At 39.9% G+C, this 21,922-nt stretch overlaps 1 protein-coding gene and 1 long non-coding RNA gene across 4 annotated transcripts; one reads left to right on the forward strand and one right to left on the reverse strand.

The window, feature by feature from the left end:
• Positions 1–2,641: 2,641 nt before the first annotated feature.
• Positions 2,642–15,705, forward strand: LOC148868986 (uncharacterized). The gene is made up of 6 exons (XR_016108353.1): positions 2,642–3,360; positions 3,659–3,712; positions 3,782–3,855; positions 4,480–4,575; positions 13,004–13,155; positions 15,244–15,705. It is a non-coding gene; the product is annotated as an uncharacterized LOC148868986 (long non-coding RNA).
• Positions 15,706–18,545: 2,840 nt separating this feature from the next.
• On the reverse strand, positions 18,546–21,700 carry LOC148868987 (peptidyl-prolyl cis-trans isomerase CYP20-1-like). Of its 3 annotated transcripts, none has more exons than XM_088970816.1 (8): positions 21,502–21,657; positions 21,197–21,259; positions 20,744–20,819; positions 19,877–19,924; positions 19,748–19,771; positions 19,221–19,403; positions 19,005–19,080; positions 18,546–18,815 (listed from the first exon to the last, which is right to left on the reverse strand). In XM_088970816.1, the coding sequence occupies exons 1-8, from the start codon at positions 21,574–21,576 to the stop codon at positions 18,677–18,679; spliced, it is 684 nt and encodes a 227-aa protein (XP_088826942.1). In that variant the 5' UTR covers positions 21,577–21,657; the 3' UTR covers positions 18,546–18,676. The 3 variants fall into 3 exon arrangements, with proteins under 3 accessions (XP_088826942.1, XP_088826941.1, XP_088826943.1); XM_088970815.1 differs by having other exon boundaries at positions 21,197–21,271; positions 21,502–21,630; XM_088970817.1 differs by lacking the exon at positions 21,197–21,259 and having other exon boundaries at positions 21,502–21,700.
• Positions 21,701–21,922: the final 222 nt, after the last annotated feature.

Below are 21,922 nucleotides of genomic sequence, written 5' to 3' on the forward strand. Positions count from 1 at the left end.
TGTATGTAGAATAGTCGTGGAAATCATCATTGAACATTTATTTTTGGTAGGCTTATAACCAGATATCCCGGTGGAAATCATCATTGGACATCTGGTTGAAACTTGTAAGCCTATGGAGGAGAAGACTCTATGGGGTCAATTGATGCTTCTTTCCCTTTGGTGTTGCAAATAATCTAGGTATCATCTGCGCGAGCGTCCAACATTAGGTTCAGTAACTTCAGTTAGGGTTGGATATGAATCTTGTTTTTCGTTAGCTATTCAAGCTTGATTTGATTCGGTTTAAATCAAGTTTTTAGCGCAGAATCCAATCAAGCTTGGCTTGTGAGGCTTGTGACTCTAAGGCCTGGCAATCCTTGAACTTTGACAAAAAGCCGCTTTTTGACCTTGAAGAATTTATAGGGTTATCTTGGACCTTAAGGTTGTGTTTGGAAACGATGCAAATGGAATGTAAATCCCAATTCGGTAAATTTGCACTTTGATTCACTTTTCCCTGTATTTGACATTACATTTATGCATTGACAAATGATAGACCAATGCATATTTACATTGATAGTAAGATGTAAAAGTACATCAGTAAAAAGAAGTAAATTTGCATTCAAGTGGGCTTTTGATAAAATAAAAATTGCTTTATTGAAATTTATGTCTGCATCTATTATACTTAAAAGTCTGTTTGGTAAGAAGGTAAATTTGTTAGTACAAAACTAATCCAACTTTACAATTTATATGAACCGCTTTACATTCTATATATTTGTATTCACACTAATTTCCATCATTTTCAAACACAACCTAAATTAAGTTGAAAAGTTCAATGTTAGACAAAAACACTGTTAAAATGATAGAGGCAATTTTTTTTTTTAACGCCAAAAGGCAATATTAGAGACATTGTTGATAGTTTTCTTAAATAATGGACATAATATTATGGTATTGTTCAAGTTAAAAAAAAAAAACTGAAAAAATTATAGGTAGCCTGTACTTGAAACTCCAGTATTGGGGGTGACAATTTTTACCCTACCCAGATTGGGGTGGGTTTTTTTCTTGAAGGGCAGGTTTTGGGGTGGAGGCTACTTTTAGGATTTTATAACCTATATTGGTACAGGGTATGGTATTAGGTTAAACTTGATCCTCCCTAATTTGTTGAAAATTGAAAGCATATAAACTTAATGTATTAGATGTTAAATTTAATAATATTTTAAATTTTATGTGAGGGATAATTTGATAATTTACATGTCTTAATCAAATAATTGGAAAATTTGTTGTTTGTTTGTATTATTTATTTATTTATTGCTTATAAGCGATAAGCAATAAACTAAACCCGCCCCAACTAGTATATTATTTTACTTAAGTTTATAATATTAAGTTATATTATTTTACTTATTTATTGCTTACATATAACAAAAAATAATAGGAAATTAGATGTAGGTTTTAAACTAAACCCACCCTAACTAGGGATGCAAACAGATCATATCAGATTCATATAAGGGTATATTCAAATCCGATCTAACATTGCTCATGTTGGATCCAATCCGATTTGAAGATTCGATCAAATTTGGTAGAACTCGATTTGTATTCGAATCCTATCGATAAGTTGGACCTTCGGATATGATCTGGTCCAACTTGTTTTCTTTAAAAGTTAATAAATTATTAAAATAAAAATAAAATATACTAAGTTAAATAAAAAAAATAAAAAATGCAAGTATTTTTTAATTATTTTCGTCATATATATACATGTTTTTTATAAAAAATAAATAATATAAGAAATTTATAAAACTATAATATAAAAATATATTTATAAATAAATAACATATATATGTATTATAAATCTAATCAAAAGATCTGAATAGGGGGGATCCGAATTTGACCAAATAGGATTGGATCTTGGATCATGATCATGATCTGATCCATTTGCAGCCCTAGCTCCAAACCTTGAATGTGGGGAGGGTTTTGCATTTTCATGTGTGAGGAGGGTTTGGATTCTCAAAATCCAACCTACCATAGGTTTTGGGGTGGGTATGGGTTAGGAGTTTTAGGGAGGCAGCTTTGATCTAAAATTTACAAAACCCTCCTCAAACCCACCTCATTACCATCCCTATCTAGGATCTTTAATCTCGGACGTTACCAACAATAAAATAAAAACTATTTAATGTATAATTAATAATTGTAGAAAAGAATATATAATTGGATTCCTATTGAACCTCAAGTCAAAAAAAAATCTAGGAAATTATAAGTAGGTCCCATTTAAAATTCTCTCGTATTCACATGTGGTAAAAAATAAAAACAAAATTAGTTATTTTATTTAATAATAAATTATTAAAATTCTCTCATGTTCCCATAAAAAATCCCCATACCTTTCTTCTTCCCCTACTCTCCCCTCTACCATAACCACCGTCCTCTGCAACTAAACCACAAGTGACAAGACCAACGTTGTTGAACTGTCACCGGTAGCAAGGGCCAAGGCCTTTCCCAACTTTTCCATCTCACGTTCTAGAGTCTCCGGGTCTCTTCCGGTCCAACCCGGTCGACACTCGAGTCGAACGTGGTGCAAACCGCGTAGAAATATCTCCCAGGGCGGTCCGGCGTGGTGGAAGATATTTATAATTTTTTATTTATATATTTATCCAGTCGATTACACACCTCTTAGTCCAATCAGAAAAGGCATGAGCCACGCCGAGTCAATATTCGCTCTCTTTCCTCGCAGATAAATAAATACTCGATCCTCATCCCTATGAATCCACTTGTTTCCTTCGATCCAAAATGAGCTATCCATTAGAGAGAATCCGAGAGGTTGAGACGCAGAACACTCGTTCATGTAAGACAACGATTGATTCTTCCTCCGCCGCAGAATCGAGCATGGACGAAAGCTCCAATGACCACCAGCTTCGTTTCCATGACGAGAAGAAGAACGGCACCTACAACCAACGGCGTGGCTGCGGTGGTAACAGATTTGGAGATGGCGACGATGTGAACTGCGACGACGATGCCGAGGGAGGCGACATGGAGGCGTGGGAGACTTTAAGTAAGAGTTTTCGTCAGGTCCAGACGGTCTTGGATCAAAATCGGGCTTTGATTCAACAGGTTAACGAGAATCACCAGTCCAAGATCCCAGATAATCTTACAAAGAATGTTGCCCTTATTCGGGAGATTAATGGGAATATCTCCAAGGTCATCTCGCTCTACTCTGATCTCTCTACTAATTTCACCAATATCGTTCATCAGCGCCGCGGAATGACCTCCAAGAACAATGGCAACGCCAACAGCAACAATAGCAAGGGGGAATATGCGAAGGCATGAAGCGATCTCAGTAGTTCCAATTCCCCCACTATTGCCTATCGTAAAGTTGGTCATGTTAAGCATTCTTCAACGGTCAGTACTTGCTTCTCGTTAATTTAGTCGGGCTGGTCGTGTCTGCGTCCAAAGGAAATAAAATTTAAGTGGTCTGTTTAATGTGCCAGTGTGTCCTCGTCTAGTGCAGGTTATATGGATTAGTCTCTTCAGTTGTCATGATCATAATTCTGCTAGTGATTATATTGCTTATGTGATCATGTGTCAGTGTGTCCTCGTCTAGTGCAGGTTTTATGGATTAGTCTCTTCAGTTGTCGTGGTCATAATTCTGCTAGCGATTATATTGCTCATGTGATCATGTTTTCTGTTGTCTTATAAGGACTATTGCTGTGTGGGCTTAGCATCTTCCTCTTCCACCCGCAAACATGATGAGGTATTTATGTTCTAAATGCTTGCCTTTCCTTGCTTTCACATTTCGTTGAGAATAACTGATAGTGATTAGGTAGGAAGAAGCCTGAGTTTCTCAATCTCTGAAGTCTGATCTGGCACTGCAACAGTTCTCTGGGTTACAAAGAGGTAAATGCCACTTGAGATAGTTTGTTGGTTATTACCTTCAAACTATTGTTTTTCAAAGCTACCTATGACTAGAATTATTTCTTCCCATGAGAAAGTACAAACTAGCTGGTGAGTTAAGTTACTGTTAAACAGTTTCAGGGATGTGGTTGTATAATCAGTAAGCATAGTCCTACAGTTTCCAAGCCATTATATGATGCCTCCAGTTATGGAAAGACCAAAGATCGTCTGTCTTGAATGAAATTTCCGGGAACGTGGACCATTACCATTAAGGAATAGATACTATTCTGGCATGCATATATTAGTAATTTTTTATATTAACCAATAACATTAGCCTGTTCTACTATGTACAACTGGTGCGAAGTTTTCTTGAAAACCTTGAATTAACCTTGAAAACCTTGAAGACCTAACCTCTGGATTTTTTGTACGAAGCAGCCGTTCTTAGACTAAAACTTCAATTCTCATGCTTTCCAGGCTTCCAGCCCAAGATTTAACATTGCATAAAGCAATAGCTCTTATGTTCTTTTATTTCTTCTGATCAAATGGATGGTGATTAGTTAAGTTCATAAAGAAACCTATGGTGAGTGTATTAGTATTTTGATTTTAGTAAATTTTCTTCACCTGCAGGAGGTAATTCCAAGCATGAGAAAGAGTGGATAGTGAGCTCAATTTGTCGTGAGGACAAGTTATGATGGAGGGTTCTGATGATATTTTCTATCAAAGGTAAACTTGGGACAAGTTCCCTCATTGGAGGGGGAGGGGGGGGGGGGGCAAAGATCAAGCCAAACAGGTGGTTGCTCTCTTGACAATCTTCAGTAGTGGCAAGAAGGGACTTCCCTGTACTTTTGCAGGATTCTCTTAGGAAACATATATTGGTTCCTTGGTTGAAAAATGCCAAATTAGGTGGGTAGACCTTAATGTGGCATTCACAATGACCCTTCTTGTGTGTGTGTGTGTGTATGCTTTGGGGGGAGGGTTGAAGTTGGATGGTGGTTAGAAATCACCCCCTTCATGTGGTGACATTTATAAAAATCCTATAATTTTTTTAGGGGGTGTCTAATTTTAAAATCCACTTGATACAGTAAGTGAGTTGAAAAATATAGAAATAAATTCTTGCTTCCAGGATTTTGGTTTCAGAAGGGGGACAGCCCTCTTGTTCTTGTTTCCCAAGACTGCATTCCCTATCTTTCTATAGACTTGGTGTCCTTCTCAGGGTATGGGTTGTCTCGGGACTTTGGTTTCAGAAGGGATTTTAGGGACTATGGTTGGGAGGAGGTTGTTCCCTTCTAGGTTTCCTTAAAGAAGCTCTTTTCTAGTTGGTGTTGTTGATAAGAGAATCTTGGCCCATGACACTTAGGGTTTTTCTCTTGTTCTTCTTTCTTTTGTGCTCTTAATGTATCATCCCCCTCCTCCCCCCCTATCCCAAAAAAGGGACTTATGGAGGCCTTGCTCCTCCAAAGATCAAGGTCTTCTGTTAGGAAGCAACATTGTACACAATCAAAACTTGTGAAATGCTTAAATGCTCCAACACAAATGGAAACTATTTTGCCTCCCATCTAATATGTGCATTCTTTGTTTCAGGAGTGGGAAAGACACTAATCACCTGCTCCTTGTCCCTATACTACAAAGTACTAATCATTTTTTTCTCAATGTTTGTGATGCACCTGGCACCATATGTTATGGATGCCTTCCTCGGGAAGACGTACCATCGCTGCCTGCAGCAACAGGTCCCGGGCCCACCGCCAGCAGTAGCAAGGATTTAGTGATGCTCATCCTACCCAGTTCGGCAACAACAGCCTTATCTAGATTAGATTAGCTCATTTTGCTTGTTCTTATCTTATTGTTCTTATCTCTTATCTTATCTTGTTAATAGCTTATCAAATTAGGATTAGCTTAGCTTATCTTATCTTGTTAGTAGCTTATCAGATTAGGATTAGCTTATCTTATCCTTAGCAATATAAAACTGGAAGTCTCCCTATTCAGCAAAGAGACTCCCTTTGATTAGGACTCTTGTAATCTCCTATTTAAGGAGACCCCATTATTGAATGAGATATCAAATTATTCAGTCAAGAGTGAGGAGAGTTGGTGATCTCTTGGACAAATCACCGAAGGTGCCAAGATAGGTTCATCACGAGCAGGAAGGAACAAGGAAAAACAAGAGGTTTTCCCCGTGGGCCGACCCGTGACGAGATCCTATTCCAGGGCCCACAACAACTTGGTATCAGAGCAAGGCGTCATGGGAGATCTGGAACAGCTACCTTCCAGGGTCCACGACCTCGAGCACCAACTCGTGGAGACCAGCTCCGAAGTTCGTGAGATCAAAGGTGAAGTGCGAGAACTACGACGACTAATGGAGATGTTTCTTTCCAGCATGGAAAGGAACTCTGATGGAGGGACAACAGCTAACGACCGCCGGCCAGATCTGCCAGAGTCTTCCGGCGAACAGCAGTCCGTTGGCCATGGAGCAACCATCATCCCCAAGTACAGCAGGCTGGAGTTCCCATCGTATAACGGCAACGGAGAACCCCTAGGCTGGCTGTATCGCTGCGAGCAGTTCTTCCGGAATCAACGGACAAATGACCAGGACAAGGTAAGCCTAGTCGCCTTTCATTTAACAGAAGAAGCACAACTTTGGTTTTATCGGTAAGAGCAAGAAGAACCCGGGCTCAGTTGGCCCTAGTTTAAATCCTATTGCCTTCTTCGGTTCGGACCCCCATTGACCAGCAATCCACTGGGCGAGCTAATTAAACTTAAACAGACCGGAACAGTTGCTGAATACCAGCGACAGTTCCAAACCCTCCTCGCGAGGGCATCCTCCGTGCGACCAGACCAGCAAGTCGATATGTTCACAGCTGGGTTAGCAGAACCCCTGCGAGTGGATGTCGAGATGCAGAATCCCCCAAATTTGGTCACAGCCATGAACTTAGCCCGCGCATTCGAGCGCAAACTGCAGCTCAGCCGCGGAATATTTAATGTGGGTCGTCCACCGAACTCGTGGGTACCCCCAAGACCAACAACAATGACCCCCTCTTCTGCTACCAGCCGGGAAATGAAGCCTCCCACGACCACCACCTCTAGAGCAGTGACAAGTACAGGCAGTAACATGGTCACTCCTCCCATCAAGCGCTTGACCAGGGCAGAAATGGCAGAGCGCCGAGCGAGAGGTCAATGTTTCAATTGTGATGACCTCTACTCGGCAGGACATAGATGCAAGAGGCTTTTTTGCCTTCTCATAGATGAGCAAGAGGAGGAAGGGGAACCCGTCACATTCGAACCAGAGATCTCTCTCCATGCGATCACCGGTATTAAAACCTCTCAGACCATGCAGTTACAGGCACAGATCGCAGGTCAGTCGGTGCGCATTCTCGTCGATTCAGGGAGCACACACAACTTCATAAGTGAACATGCAGCCCTGCAGTTAAAACTACCAATGGAACTCCGGCCGCGACTACAGGTAGCCGTCGCAAATGGTGAAAAAGTTCACAGTCCAGGGATTTGTAAGGACGTCCCAGTATAGGTCAATTCTGAACTAATTCTTGTTGATTTATTTGTACTCTCATTGGATGGGTTCGATATTGTTCTTGGGGTCAAATGGTTAATTACCCTAGGCCCGATTTTGTGGGACTTCAGCGCACTCACCATGACCTTCCATCTGAATGGCAAGCAAGTTTCATGGCACGGTTGCAGGGTTAAAGAAAAGACACCGCAGGTTCATGCACTCCAGACAGAATCAGCAGCCATGCAAAAACTTCTCGCCGAGTTTTCAGATCTGTTCCAGGAACCGAAGGGCCTTCCCCCTTCCCGAGCTTGCGACCATCGTATTCCTTTGGTGGCGGGTTCAGCACCAGTCGTTGTCAGGCCTTATCACTACCCTCACTTACAGAAGGATGAGATAGAAAAACAATGTACAGCGATGCTGAACCAAGGGATCATACGCAAAAGTCACTCCCCCTTCTCTTCGCCGGTTCTGTTGGTGGCGAAGCAAGATGGAACGTGGAGGTTCTGTGTTGACTATAGAGAACTCAATGACCGGACGATCAAAGATAAGTTCCCTATTCCCGTTGTTGACAAACCGCTGGACGAGTTGCATGGTGCCTAGTATTTCTCTAAGTTGGACCTTAGGTCCGGATATTTCCAAGTTCGCATGGCTCCCGGTGACGTGAAGAAAACTGCTTTTCGCACCCACCATGGCCACTTCGAATTTTTAGTAATGCCATTCGGACTCTCCAATGCACCATCTACATTTCAGTCACTAATGAACGAGGTATTCCAGCCCCATTTGTGCAAATTTGTTTTAGTTTTCTTTGATGATATCCTCGTTTACAGCAAATCATGGGTAGAGCATGTCCACAATCTGAGGACCGTTTTCGTACTCCTACGCCAACACAACTTATTCCAGAAACGGTCCAAGTGCTCCTTCGGGGAGCGACAGGTTCTTTACCTCGGCCACATCATCCATGGGCAGGGTGTAACAGTTGATAGTTCCAAGATTCAGGCTATAACACAATGGCCCAAACCTCAATCCGCTAAGGCCTTATGCGGGTTCCTCGGTTTAACGGGTTACTACCGCAAATTTGTATAGAACTATAGAGTGTTGGCAGCCCCGTTAACCAACCTATTGAAGAGAAACTCCTTCCGGTGGGACGACGCAGTTGATGAAGCTTTTCTGTCACTGCGAAATGCACTGTCTTCAACCCCTGTCGTGCAATTACCTAATTTCGCCCTCAAATTTACAGTCGAGTGCGATGCTTCCGGAGTGGGTATCGGGGCCGTACTAAAGCAGCAAGGGCACTCGATCGCCTTCTTCAGCCGTAGATTGGCTGACCGGCATCTGAAGCTTCCAGCCTATGAGCGCGAACTAATCGGCCTTGCCCGAGCCATCCAGCACTGGAGGCCGTATTTGTGGGGGCGGTCGTTCATCGTCAAAACTGATCATTACAGCCTCAAATACCTGTTAGAGCAGCGTCTCACCACTTCCCCTCAGCAGCATTGGGTTAGCAAACTGCTCGGGTTTGACTTCCGGGTGGAATATAAAGCGGAATCCTCTAATCGCGCAGCTGATGCCTTGTCTAGGCGAGAAGAAGACGTGATGGTTCTATGTAGCATTTCCCAACCTCAGATCTCTCTGTTTGACGACATTAAGAAGGCAGCACCACAGTCCCCAGAATGGTCGCTCTTACTGCAGAAGATCCAGACCGGCACGGCCGGCCCCGATTGGTCACTTCACGACGGGTTGGTACTGTATAAGGGACGAGTCCATCTTCCAGCAGACTGCCCGTTGATTCCCACCATCATCACCAGCATCCATAACTCCACCCACGAGGGCATTCAAAAAACACTATACCGCGTCCGGACTGATTTCCATTGGCGAGGTATGAAGACTTCTATTCCAGATTTTGTCCAGAATTGCTCCACATGCCTACAACACAAATGGGAAAACCTACACCCGGCAGGCCTCCTTCAGCCCCTTTCCATCCCATCGCAGATCTGGGCCGACATCTCCATGGACTTCATTGAGGGACTTCCCAAGGTAGGGGGCAAATCAGTTCTCTTTGTGGTAGTCGACCGCTTCTCTAAATACACGCACTTCATTCCTCTATCGCACCCGTACAGTGCCACTTCGGTTTCCCTCGTCTTCTTTACACATATCTTTCGCTTACATGGGTTGCCGGAATCCATCGTTAGCGATAGAGACCCGGTCTTCACCAGTGCCTTCTGGAAAGAGTTATTTCGATTACACGGCACCACCCTGGCCTACTCATCAGCTTACCGGCCACAAACCGACGGTTAGACAGAAGTGGTTAACAGCACTATCGAGATGTATCTCCGTTGTTTCGTAGGCGATCAACCTCGACGGTGGTTGGAATGGCTTCCTTGGGCCGAGTACTGCTACAACATAGCCTACCATTCCTCCCTCGGCATGACTCCCTTTCTCGTCGTTTACGGCAGGGATCCTCCCCGCTTGCTGTCCTACGAGCCTGGATCTACTCGCTTGGACGCAATCGATCACTCCTTACAAGACCGCGACGCCCTCCTCGCCGACGTCCGCATTCGCTTACAGCAGGCCCAGCTCCGCATGAAGCTCCACTATGATAAGCACCACCGGGAACTGTCGTTCGATCCAGGACAATTTGTTTGGTTGAAGCCCCAGCCCTACCGGCAGCGCTCCTTGCGCCACAAGGCTGCCCCGAAGCTGGCCCCTAAGTACTATGGGCCCTACAAGGTTCTGCGACGGATTGGCAGTGTGGCCTACCAGCTAGAATTGCCAGAGACTAGCCGAATTCATGATGTCTTCCACATCTCCTTGCTGAAACCATTTACGGGTGTTCCCCCGGACCAAGTTCCCTCCCTGCCACCCTTGAAAGATGGCAAACTGGTCCCCCAGCCTAAAACTGTCACCCGCTCTCGTTTTAATCGTGGAATCCTTGAAGTCTTGGTGGGGTGTGATCTACCACCAACAGAAGCCACATGGATCCCATTGGCAGTGTTCCAAGCCACATATCCAGCTTTCGAGCTTGAGGACAAGCTCGTAGTCCAGGAGGGGAGTAATGTTATGGACGCCTTCCTCGGGAAGGCGTACCATCGCCGCCGGCAGCAACAGGCCCCGGGCCCACCGCCAGCAGTAGCAAGGATTCAGTGATGCTCATCCTACCCAGTTCGGCAACAGCAGCCTTATCTAGATTAGATTAGCTCATTTTGCTTGTTCTTATCTTATTGTTCTTATCTCTCATCTTATCTTGTTAATAGCTTATCAGATTAGGATTAGCTTAGCTTATCTTATCTTGTTAGTAGCTTATCAGATTAGGATTAGCTTATCTTATCCTTAGCAAGATAAAACTGGAAGTCTCCCTATTCAGCAAGGAGACTCCCTTTGATTAGGACTCTTGTAATCTCCTATTTAAGGAGACCCCATTATTGAATGAGATATCAAATTATTCAGTCAAGAGTGAGTTAGGAGAGTTGGTGATCTCTTGGACAAATCACCGAAGGTGCCAAGATAGGTTCATCACGAGCAGGAAGGAACAAGGGAAAACAGGAGGTTTTCCCCGTGGGCCGACCTGTGACGAGATCCTATTCCCGGGCCCTCAACACCATACCTAACTTTTGATGGATTTTTTATTCCATGTAATTCAAGTCCATACTAATAAGGGAAAGATTCTTTGGTCATGCACAAGGGCAGCTTGTATAATGTATGGTATGAACAAAATGTGGGGATTTTTGAAAATAAAGAATAGGAAGTGGTATGGGTGGTTCATTGGACCTTGACGTAAGGAGGATTTCAAAGGATCCTTGATGGACTCATTGCTCAAGAGGGTGGTCTACTGTTGCTGGTTTTATACATCCAAGGATACCAACCATCCAACTTTTGGAAAATCCTGTAAGAAGACTCAAACAAAATTTTGGTGGATGTAGTTATGGAAATCCATGACAGTCAAGTATAGGTGGGTGATAAGAGATGAAAATGAAACTGTATTACTAAACTTCTCATGGCCTCTTGGAATGGGTAACTCCTTCAGATCCAAGATGCTTGCTTTACGTCAAGGTCTCAGATTGGCATCATTACAAATTTTCAAATGTAAAAAAATAGTGGAAGGTGATTGCAATGTTGTCATTTCACGGTTTGCTCCAATAGATTCAAGTCCTTGGACTCTCGGTCATTTGATTAAAGAAAATAACTTGAACTGCTTGTTCAAGTGAGCTCCTCAATTTGCTAATAGCCTTACTGATTCTTTAGAAAGGGCTAGAGAGAATTTGATTTGGGTGGACCCCAGGCCCAGAGGTTAATTTGTATAACCAAGTATAATCGAAGAGATTGTGTTATTGGCAGCCTTGGTCTGTTCCTTGTATTGGTCTGTATTTCCTTTCTCTTAGAATTGAGGCTACCACCTCTTTCTTTTAATGCAACATATGTTCAGTTATTGATAATAATTAAAAAAAAAAAATCTATGAACCAAGGACCCTAGAGGTGTGCAAAGGTAGAATAAGATGTGCTGGATTCCTTTGAAGGATTTTGTGGACCCAACAGTGCTATCTCACACCTTGCAAGGTATCCTCATAAAATAGTTAATAGATTCATGTCTTTATTTGTCACATAGTGGTTTTTTATGTCTATGTTGGGAAATCTTTGAAGCTATTAGGTGGTTTTAGTAGAAATTATTAGATTTCTATTCTCTTTATTTTGAAGATCAATATTTCCTAGTAATATCCAGATTTCGTCTCTATGAATTTATAAAGCAGGAATATCTGAAATAGGGGATTTTTCTTACTAATAGAATTTTGGTTTTCTTCTTTAAAATCTTAGAGTGGTATAATCCATGCATTTTGATGGACATAAACCATAAAGTCCTCCAAATTGGACATCTTCTTATCTATTTTCACATTTTTTTTGGATTAGTAGATTCAGTTAAGGTTGGTGTGGTGCTAATCCAAAAATTGGGAGGGAGTTGTGTCTGTAATCCTTCTTTAATTTTTATGGTACTGTGTGCTTTACAGAAATTCTAGTTTTTTATTTATGATTTTAATATTATTACCAGAATAAAAAAAGTCTTTAGATTTTGGATGTTAATCACTCTATCCGGTAATTATCGAAAAAAATCGCTCTATCCAGAAAATTTTACTTCTTGTTCATGGTAGTTGAATGCTGTTTCTGATTTCTGGACATTCTATTTACTAGAAATATTCCCTAATCTTTCAATCCCAAAACTCTGCTTTATTTTGTTCCAAATTTGGCCCCAACAAACTATCAAAGTCCCCTTGAGGCTTTTCATCATTGCATGACCATTTTTGCTTGGCTCTTCTCAATTTCTTCGGCTATTTTGGACCTTCTTTAATGTCCCTTGCCTTCATATTTGAGTACTCTGTAGGCTCTAGGTGTATGTTGGGATATGGGGGGCATATCTGGAATGCTGGTTGTTTTCATTTACTCTGGTCAGGTGAGGAAAGATGTAGACTATGAAACAGGAATAATGGGGTGGTATAGGATTTACTTGCACTCTTCAATTTTCTGATAATGCATTTACGCTGTTCTTTCTCATGGGTGTAAACTACTGAGCCAAACTACTTAGATCTTGACATCTTGTTTCTTGTTTCTGTTTGTGCGTGTGTGTGTTTTAACCTTTCCATTTATGCTCTGTTTTGTTTGATGGTATAGTCGGGCTTCTACTTGCACTCTTATCCAAAAACTTGCTGTTGGATCTCCATTCCTCCATTTGACAAGGTACAAGAGCTTAGAGCTTTCCTCTCGATTGACAATCAACAACTTTGGCACAATTATAAAGTGAAAGAGGAGCTAATGAACATAAGGTGAATATCATTTTTCCCCCGAGCAGTGTGCTGTGGCTCAAGGAATCACAATCCAATTTGGACTTGTATTTTATAGGTATTTACGCTTTAGGTCTTGAGGCCTAACTCGTAGCCTTGGTACTCCCCTGCAGCTGCAAGGGTGTGATGCAGAAGAAACCCAAAATTAAGACTTAGAGGAACTTGTAGCCTTGTATGGTGGTTTTGCACAGAAATGGCAAGACCAGAGAAAAGAAGCATAGAAGCAAAGAAGTATGGGGATGCGAACTAGACTAAACTTGCTTTTTTTTTTTTATTTTACACAATGGGGCGGTAGTCCATCCCCTAAAACCCACAGCCCCCCAAACTCTGGTGACACCGTGACAGTGAAACCGAATGTGTTAATAGCAAATGATTCCAATAAATCAACGAATAAGATACTATAACGACACATTGAAAACATCTCCCCATGATGGAGGTTGGGAGACGGGCTACCCCCAATTCGCGGCTGCAGACTGCAGTGGCTTGTTGGAAGAAGATCAAATTCTGTGACGGTAGGATTTGATCCCAAGTTTCTTCTACAAACTGCTAGAGACCTTACCAGCTGAGAAAGGGTGAGTTGTGGGAAAATCATTAAGACATTTCCTAAAGTTTATTGAACTTCCCACAATTTTATAATTCTCACTTATTTTCAAGGGGTAATAGTTGGTTCTAATATGTTGGAGGACATGCATCCTATCACCTCCTGATTTTTACATCTAAACCCTTAAACCTAAACTTGAAATCCTAAAATCTATACTCTAAATTTTAAACCCTTGAATTCTAAATTAGTGTACTATTCTGTAAAATGGCTGTAGGACACATGTCCTCCACATGGTAGGAGCCAAGTATTTTCCTTTCAGAAGCAAGCAAATACAGCCTTAATGAGCTAGAAAGTGGAGTCTCGTGTCACCACTAGGGCTTCTTCGACCAAACCCAATCCAAATAGTCTGGTCGGGTTAGGGTTAAGGCCTTGGGCAATCTGATCCCAAGATTTCCAACATTCTTAGTTTTAAGGTTAGGACTTTTGGTGCGACACAAGTATAATATTTCTAAATCACCATGGTTTTGTACCCATGTATAAACTAATATTAAAGCTATCAATTAATCACCTAACCTTGTTTTTAAAAAATTGAAAAGAATTGAAGAAATTTGGCCAACCCAAGCCCAAGTGCCCAACCTTAAAAAATGTTGGGTTGGTTGGCATCCTTTTTGACTTCAAGGCGTCCCTCCTTTGTGGTTGTCTGAAACGTGTTTGTTTGCTTGAGCTTTGCTTGTCTTTTTGACTTTTGTTTTTGTAAATTTTTTTTTTTTTTTTTGATGAATGTTTCTTTTGTGAGTATGTTTTGTTTCTCTTTATCTTTTTCTTTTCTTCCTTACAAACTTTGTAAGGGTTCTCTTACCTTTCCCTTCCTTTCTTACTTTTTCCTTCAAACCAAACACAGTGTTAGTGAATCTTTTTACCACCCAAAAAAAAAATGAAGGTTGACTCAATCTGAGCTTACGTTTACTCTCTTTTAGAAATATAAATCTTCTGTATGCTCAAAACTAACTGTTTTCTTTCAACTTAGGAAAAATAGGAATAACAGCCTTGTGCAGTAAAATAGTAAATTACTAGGGTTCCTCTTGGCAGAAAACCTCGTTTGGTTTACTAGATAAAACACAAACCGTTCTAAACTGTTGTTTCTAGACTCTGTGGAGCCATATTTTCAACTTTAAGAAAAGAGTTCTCATAGGCCATAACCAATTGATCACACTTATTTCCTCAAGCAGTTCACAATTTCATCACTAAAATCCCTAGAAGGATCTCCAAGCTACAACTGCAAATGAGATTCTCCCAAACGTCTCAATTATGTTGTGACTCAGAACCCTCAACACGAAGGAGATGCTCCCAAACGAAAGAATTTCGTAGCTATCTCAGTTTTTGCTCGATTGTGCCCATTTGTCATTTTGATAAAATTAATGAGAGTATACATGGTCAGGGGAAGCTTTCTATTCTTTTTAAACTAGTTGAAGATATTCTGTTCTTTTCTGAGCACATTTGAGCAGTGGAATGACCATGGATTTTTTCAGAGGACAAAGAACTTGCCTGATTTAGATGCTTGAACAGTGCAACGGATACGGAATCGCTGTTAAAGTTGGGAAAGAATCTAGTGACAATTCAGAGTTCGGTATTTCAGATTACACAATGGAGCATAATCCATGGTAAAGCCAAACATGATTGAATGCAATCACAATCCGTGGACGGTGTCTAAGCTCGATTCTAGGCTTCAGGCAAAGAGCCATGAGAGACGTGAATACGTGATCTAAGCATGAATTGCTTATGTCTGCACTTCACCAGGATGTCTACGACATGTGGCAAGGGATACCACACTGCCAAGGTGGCCACGGAGGTTGCCACCTGGTTTGTCCTCCCATCTGATAATCTTCCTACCTGAAATTTATTGGGTATACCCCTCCATGTATTCAAAGCTATAGACTAAGGTGTTTGGAACCATGGGCGTTTATTAAATAAATGTTATCACATAAGTGTCACATCAGCATTTTTCCCATTATGTGAATTCGTACGCATAGGACTTACAAAAGTAGGCTTTGGTTTATGTGTAAGTTTACTGTTGGGGAATCTTCATTTTAGCGCTTCCCCCAACGGGTAGGTGTATTCACTATTTTGTTGATGTGGTGCCGAATGGTGCCTAAGTGTCAATAAAAGGGTTCATTATTTTTTTTCGGTTTTCTAAACAAATCAAATACAAAACATTTAGTAAATAAATGTCCACAGTTCCAAACACATACTAAATATTCAATGTTAACTTGAAGTGGGTGTTAGCAATGGGGGGAAAGAACAGAAGCCACATTGGTTCACAAGCGGGTGAAGAAAAGAGTTGTTAAGGGCTTTGTTTTTGGTAAGAACAGTCAAGTGCATATTTTGAAAATTTAAAGCACAGTCAAGGGATATATTTTTGTCTTTTAATTTTTCATGTCGATCTTTAAAAGCCTTAATAAGACATATTTAAGTAGTTTTGAAAATCACAAGGTGATAGTTTAGTAAAAATATAGGGTATTAACTCTATTTTTTTAAGTAATTAAATATTTCTATGAAGATGCATCTTCTATAATCATGGTGTTTAAACATTGATCAACAACCAGAGTTCTCTACAATGCAGACAGAAAATTTCGAATTTCCCTAGATCAATTGCTACCTAGAATCTCTGTTATTTGATGTGCTCTGGATGCTGTATTTCTGTTTTCTCTTTGGCTTAATGAATTTCTTTGTTCACCAAAAAAAATGCTAACTAGAATCTCGATAATTAGCTAGATCATTTCACATACATGCACATATAATTAGGGATGTAGTGTTTAGCTACAAGTATTAAGAAAAGAGTAAATTTCCGAAACCTCCCTGAAGTTTAATAATTGCAATCCTCTCCTAAACTTTCTGACACAATTGCAAGTAGACACTCTTTGCTAGAATCTTCTAATTAGAGACAAAAATATTATCAACCGTTCAGAGGTAAAATTGCAACATTAAATTCTCTTATTTTTTGTTCATAAAGTTTATTTTTTTCTGTAGAAATCAATCTCAATTATAATTGCTTAGGTATTTTAGACATTTTTGTCTCTTTAAGACTATGAGAGAAGGTCTACTTGCAATTTTGTCAAAAAGTTCAGGGAAGGTTATTGCAATTACCAAACTTCATGGGAAGTTTTATCCTAAGAAAAAAGAACTACAATTGTTCATAGAAAGTTGATCATTTTAAAATAAAACAGTATATTTATAAACACTATGCATTTTTATGGAATAAAAAATTAAAAGTTGCCAAGAAAAGGTATAAATTTCAATTTACAAAGATAGTGAAGAAAACTTTTTGCACTGATTTACCTTATTTCTATATTTATGCCACTGCATCATAAATCTAGTAGAAGCCCCTTTTTGTATTCAATGTTTATTTATTATATACAAAAAAAAAAAAGAGATGTTCAGTTAATTACATTCTACCTCCCTATTATTGGGGATGAAATTTAGGAACTCATGCAACTGACCCTATATAGTTGGGACAAGACTCAAATGATGATGGTTAACTAAACAAAATAAATATAAAAGGAAATTATATTTTTAGTTTTATGAAAAGATAATACAAACATGAAAAAATATAAAACACACTTAATTTTTTAATAAAAATCTGACAATTATAACAATCAAAAGCATCCTTATGGATATCTGAAAAGCTATTTTAAAGATAGTTGGATAGAAGCTGAATATGAAGGCTTAAAGGCTATGTTTGGAAATGATGTATAACGTCATTGATGTAAAAGTTTATGTTGATTCAGTTTTATCAATGTTTGGATGAGTGGAATTTTACATCATAAATCGATATAAAACCTCATCCAAAATAAAGTTCTAGATGGATTATCAATATAAATACTAGATCAATAAAATTGACATAAAAACTCCACGCTTTTCTCATTGATAAACTTTTACATCGCTTCAAAGAGGACGCCAATAGGCGCAAGCCTTGGTTAGGGGAAAAACTTCAAGATTCTCTTTTTGGGAAACGGTAAAAGCTTTTAAAGATTTTGTTTCTCATAAGTAGCCATCTGAATAATTTTCTTTAACAAAAATTGATATAATGAATTATAATAATTTTTAATACATAGTTCAAATTTTGAAAATTTCCTCCCTGCCTGACCACAACATCCTACAGCCGCACATCCAAGGACATCTCACGTACCTTATGCCGTAATTCATTCATGGACGGTCCCGGAAGCTCATTGGGAAAAGCAAATATATTTCCCATTTGCATTACATCCAAGTTAATTAAAGGGGGTGTATATGATTTTGCTTTCCAAAATGAAAACCGTCTCTAGGATAAAGTTTTATCAATATTTACTAACCCACATATTCTCTACGATTTTGTATCCCAAAACAAAAATAACTGTCACATCCACAAAAACAAAATGATTTTTATTTTTTGATATGCAGCCGTCTTTGTTTTCAGAAATCATCAACAATTTAACACAGGATAAATTGTGACTGTATTTTCCAGACAGCCACTGAGCCGAAGTATTTCCCTTGATCGTAGAGGTCTTTGCCAATGTGTATTACTGATGTGACAGTTATTTTTATTTTGTAAAAACAAAACTGATAAATGCTGTTGCGGCCAAACACCCCTAATACCAAGGCTGTGTTTGGTTTCAAAGAACAGGTAGGGGATGGAAGGGAAACCTGTACCTTTCCCTATCTTTTCTTTCAAACCAAACACAGCCTAAATGCTCTTCACAGACCATAAATCAGGTGCCACTGCCGCTTGCATCAGGAGCCAACATCAACACAATACCTTGAAGGCACAGCCTTTCTTGGCCTCCAAGAACCAGAGTGAGTCAAGGCTGAAAACTATATATAATTAAAATGCTATCGTACATAACTTATAATGTATCACATAGACGATATTGAAAAGGGAAGGTCGTTATAATAGACAAGCTGACGTGAAGGAGGAAAAACAAGTGATCACAAAGGAAGCTCGCCACTGTCTACGATGACAACTTTGCTTTTAGGCGTGCCACTTTGTCTCCCTTCGGCCTCAATCTTATAAACCACATCCATCCCAGATACCACTTGGCCAAACACCACATGTCTGCCATCTAACCTGTATCAAAACAAGAAAAAAAAATGATTGTGAAGCCTACAAAATCATTGGCCACCCTTTGGATAAGGAGTATTGAAAAGCCTCGACTGTACAGCTTATACAACAGTTGAGGTTTGCAAATTACTAAATCCCTTGATAGTTGATACATCTAAAACAATGAGAATTGAAAATGGTAGGACAGACGGTTACCAGCTTGTGGTCACTGTTGTAATGAAGAATTGTGAGCCATTGGTGTCCGGCCCAGCATTTGCCATTGACAGCAGCCCTGTACTCAAGAAAAGTACCCTTTTTAGGCAACCAAGCTGTCTTTTAACATTTTATGTACACCCAATGGATATTTAATAGCTGCTCAATCTTCAAATGGTAACTAGTAACTATCAACTGCGATGGGGTTTACAATCTTACCAGGACCAGTGTGCTTCAATTTGAAGTTCTCATCAGCAAACTTGGTACCATAAATTGATTCTCCACCTCTTCCATCTCCTAGTGTGAAATCACCACCTTGGATCATAAAGCTGGGAATGATCCTATGGAATGTACTCCCCTTGTAGTGGAGAGGCTTCCCACTCTTTCCAACACCTTTCTCCCCTGCAATGGAAGAGGTATCATAAATAAGACTAACATCCATAAAATTCTAATTCAAAAAGTCAAGCAACCCAAAATGGAAAACCTATAAGGTCTCAATGGATACTTGGAGATCAGTCATAATTGATGTATTTCATGAAAAGCAAATAACCCATAAAGAAGCTGCCAAGACTCATTGGATGTTTGTATTGAGTAACCTCTTTAATTGCAACAAAGTCGAGTAGCAAAATTATGAAATTTTAAATTTAGAATGCAAGTAAAATGACAGACTTAAAACAATTTGCTCTCAATACTTGAAAAGATACGAGGTTTATGAAATAAAACCCAGAGAGAGAGAGAGAGAGTACCTGTGCAAAGTGCTCGAAAGTTTTCTGCAAAACCAAGATGATTGTAAAAAAAATTAGACCTAAAGAAAGGTTATCTAAGCAAACCCACTATTACCACATTTTACTTCAACATGCACTATTATACTGTACCTGCAGTTTTAGGGACTGTTTTCCCAAAAAGGCCCATTACAATGCGACCTGCAAGTGAAAATATTTTTATTAAACATGTTTACATCTAAAATAGCATATTAGTGGCTGATATTCACACAGAAAAGGAAACTTCATGTTCATTGCTTCAAGCAATATTAACAATGCGTGTCAGGATGCGATATTGTAATCATATCATGCAACAAAAGTCTCTTCAATATATTATTTCAACTTCAAATGGAAGAGAAAGTCTTCTGGTTACTATTACTACATATAATTGCTGGGCAATATGATGATAAATAAGATAGTACAGACTGTCAGATTATGTTTCTCTCTGCAAATAGTTTGTTCTATTCTTTCTTTCTTCAAAACCTGCATGCATTTTACCTTTTCTTGTGCCATTACATCATATGAATTCTTGTTCCAATGTTAAATCAATATGATCTAGCATTCACATTTGGTGCATGCATAGTGGTTTAGATAGCATTATCAAACCATCAATTAGTCACTTAAGAGTCATACTGACTAAATCATTAACTAGTAGATGTTGGTCAAGCAATGCACACTAGTTCCTTTAAGCACTTGTGATGCAGCATGTGGTTGGGTGCGGTGTTTTAAAAGCGAGGATGCAAAAGGAAGGGGGGAAAAAAAGAGCAAGAGCGTTCAAACACCCAATGTGCCAGTCCAATCTGAGTAATTGTTTTCGGTGAGGATCCAGGAATGTTTGCCTTTTTTATTGACTATTTCACAAAATTTTACCAAATAATTTTGATCATAGATCTCTTTTTGGGTTTGTTAACCATATATACTTTGTATTCCTTAACCATGCATATATAGCACCTTATTAAAATTTACATGGAAATCACATACCAGCAGGTTTTCCATCAATCTCAATGTCGAAGTATACTTTGTGGGTCACCTCCAAATCCTCATTTGATTTCTTTGCCTGAAAAACCAAAATATCAAATGATCAATTGGGGAAAGGGAGGTTGCTCTGTAAGACCAATTCTGACCGCTCCGCATTGCTAATCCAACTTGTATATAACTAAGAGTACCAAGAAATCATCTGAAATTTCAACTCCAGCAACCAGTGGAGCACAAAATCAAGAAACAATAAAGGACCGAAGTAGATGGCAAGATGGTCGTTGTATGTATGATTAGGAGAGGAAAAAAACCTAAGGCTAGAAATATGGCAAAAGAACATCAATGTGCATAGTCAAGGCAGTGTGATAGGATGGAATGAGATGTATAAACAGTCAACGCCCGAAACACAACAGTAGAAAGAGAAGGAGAAGCAAGCCCGTAGGCAGCTACTTGCCTCACCTCATCGAGCTCGCTATCAATCCCGTTTCGACCAGAGGGAACTCCAGCATTGCTTAATTGATTCTGGGAACAAAACTAACAGCAATAAAAGGGAAAAAAAAAAAGCAGATTGAAAGGGATATCTGAGAATGAAAAGGGTTCTCATTCATGGATCGACTCCGTAGAACACCTAGAAGGACAATTTGAGGACATTCATGCGGGAGAGATGAATCGACGCGGTAAAACTCCTTACTCCATAAGAGTCACCAAGATCATCAACTGAGAAAGTAAGAAAAGGGGGAGAGAAGAAGTGGAAAGCGGAGTACCTGAATGATAGCTAGGGTTCCGAACAAGACCAGAATCCATAGAAGCGATACAGACAACAGCTTTGTTGGGGACATCCTGGCTCTTCGCCGATCTACACTCTCGCCCGACCGCTGTAAACGAGATAAGTACGAGAAAAATCTCGCTTTTTATACGAATTTTCAGATCCATCTAAATGGACGGATCAAGTAAAAATCGGACGTATGGGATTCGAACACGGCATAAGATAAACTCTCCTCCAATGAAAAATTGCCATCTTGACCCGATCCACGCTGTGCGTTTCTTACATCACAACCCACTGCCCAGTTGGAGGACTGTTGTCTGTTGTCAACTACAACTAGCTCGGTTCTTTCCCCATTCATGGTCTAACCCGCTTGATATTGGAATACCGAATACGGATTCCGGACCTGTCGTGGTAAGTAT

Source organism: Nelumbo lutea, chromosome 2, assembly GCF_056320005.1.
Source record: "Nelumbo lutea isolate HS-2025 chromosome 2, American lotus-T2T, whole genome shotgun sequence".
NCBI lineage: Eukaryota > Viridiplantae > Streptophyta > Magnoliopsida > Proteales > Nelumbonaceae > Nelumbo > Nelumbo lutea.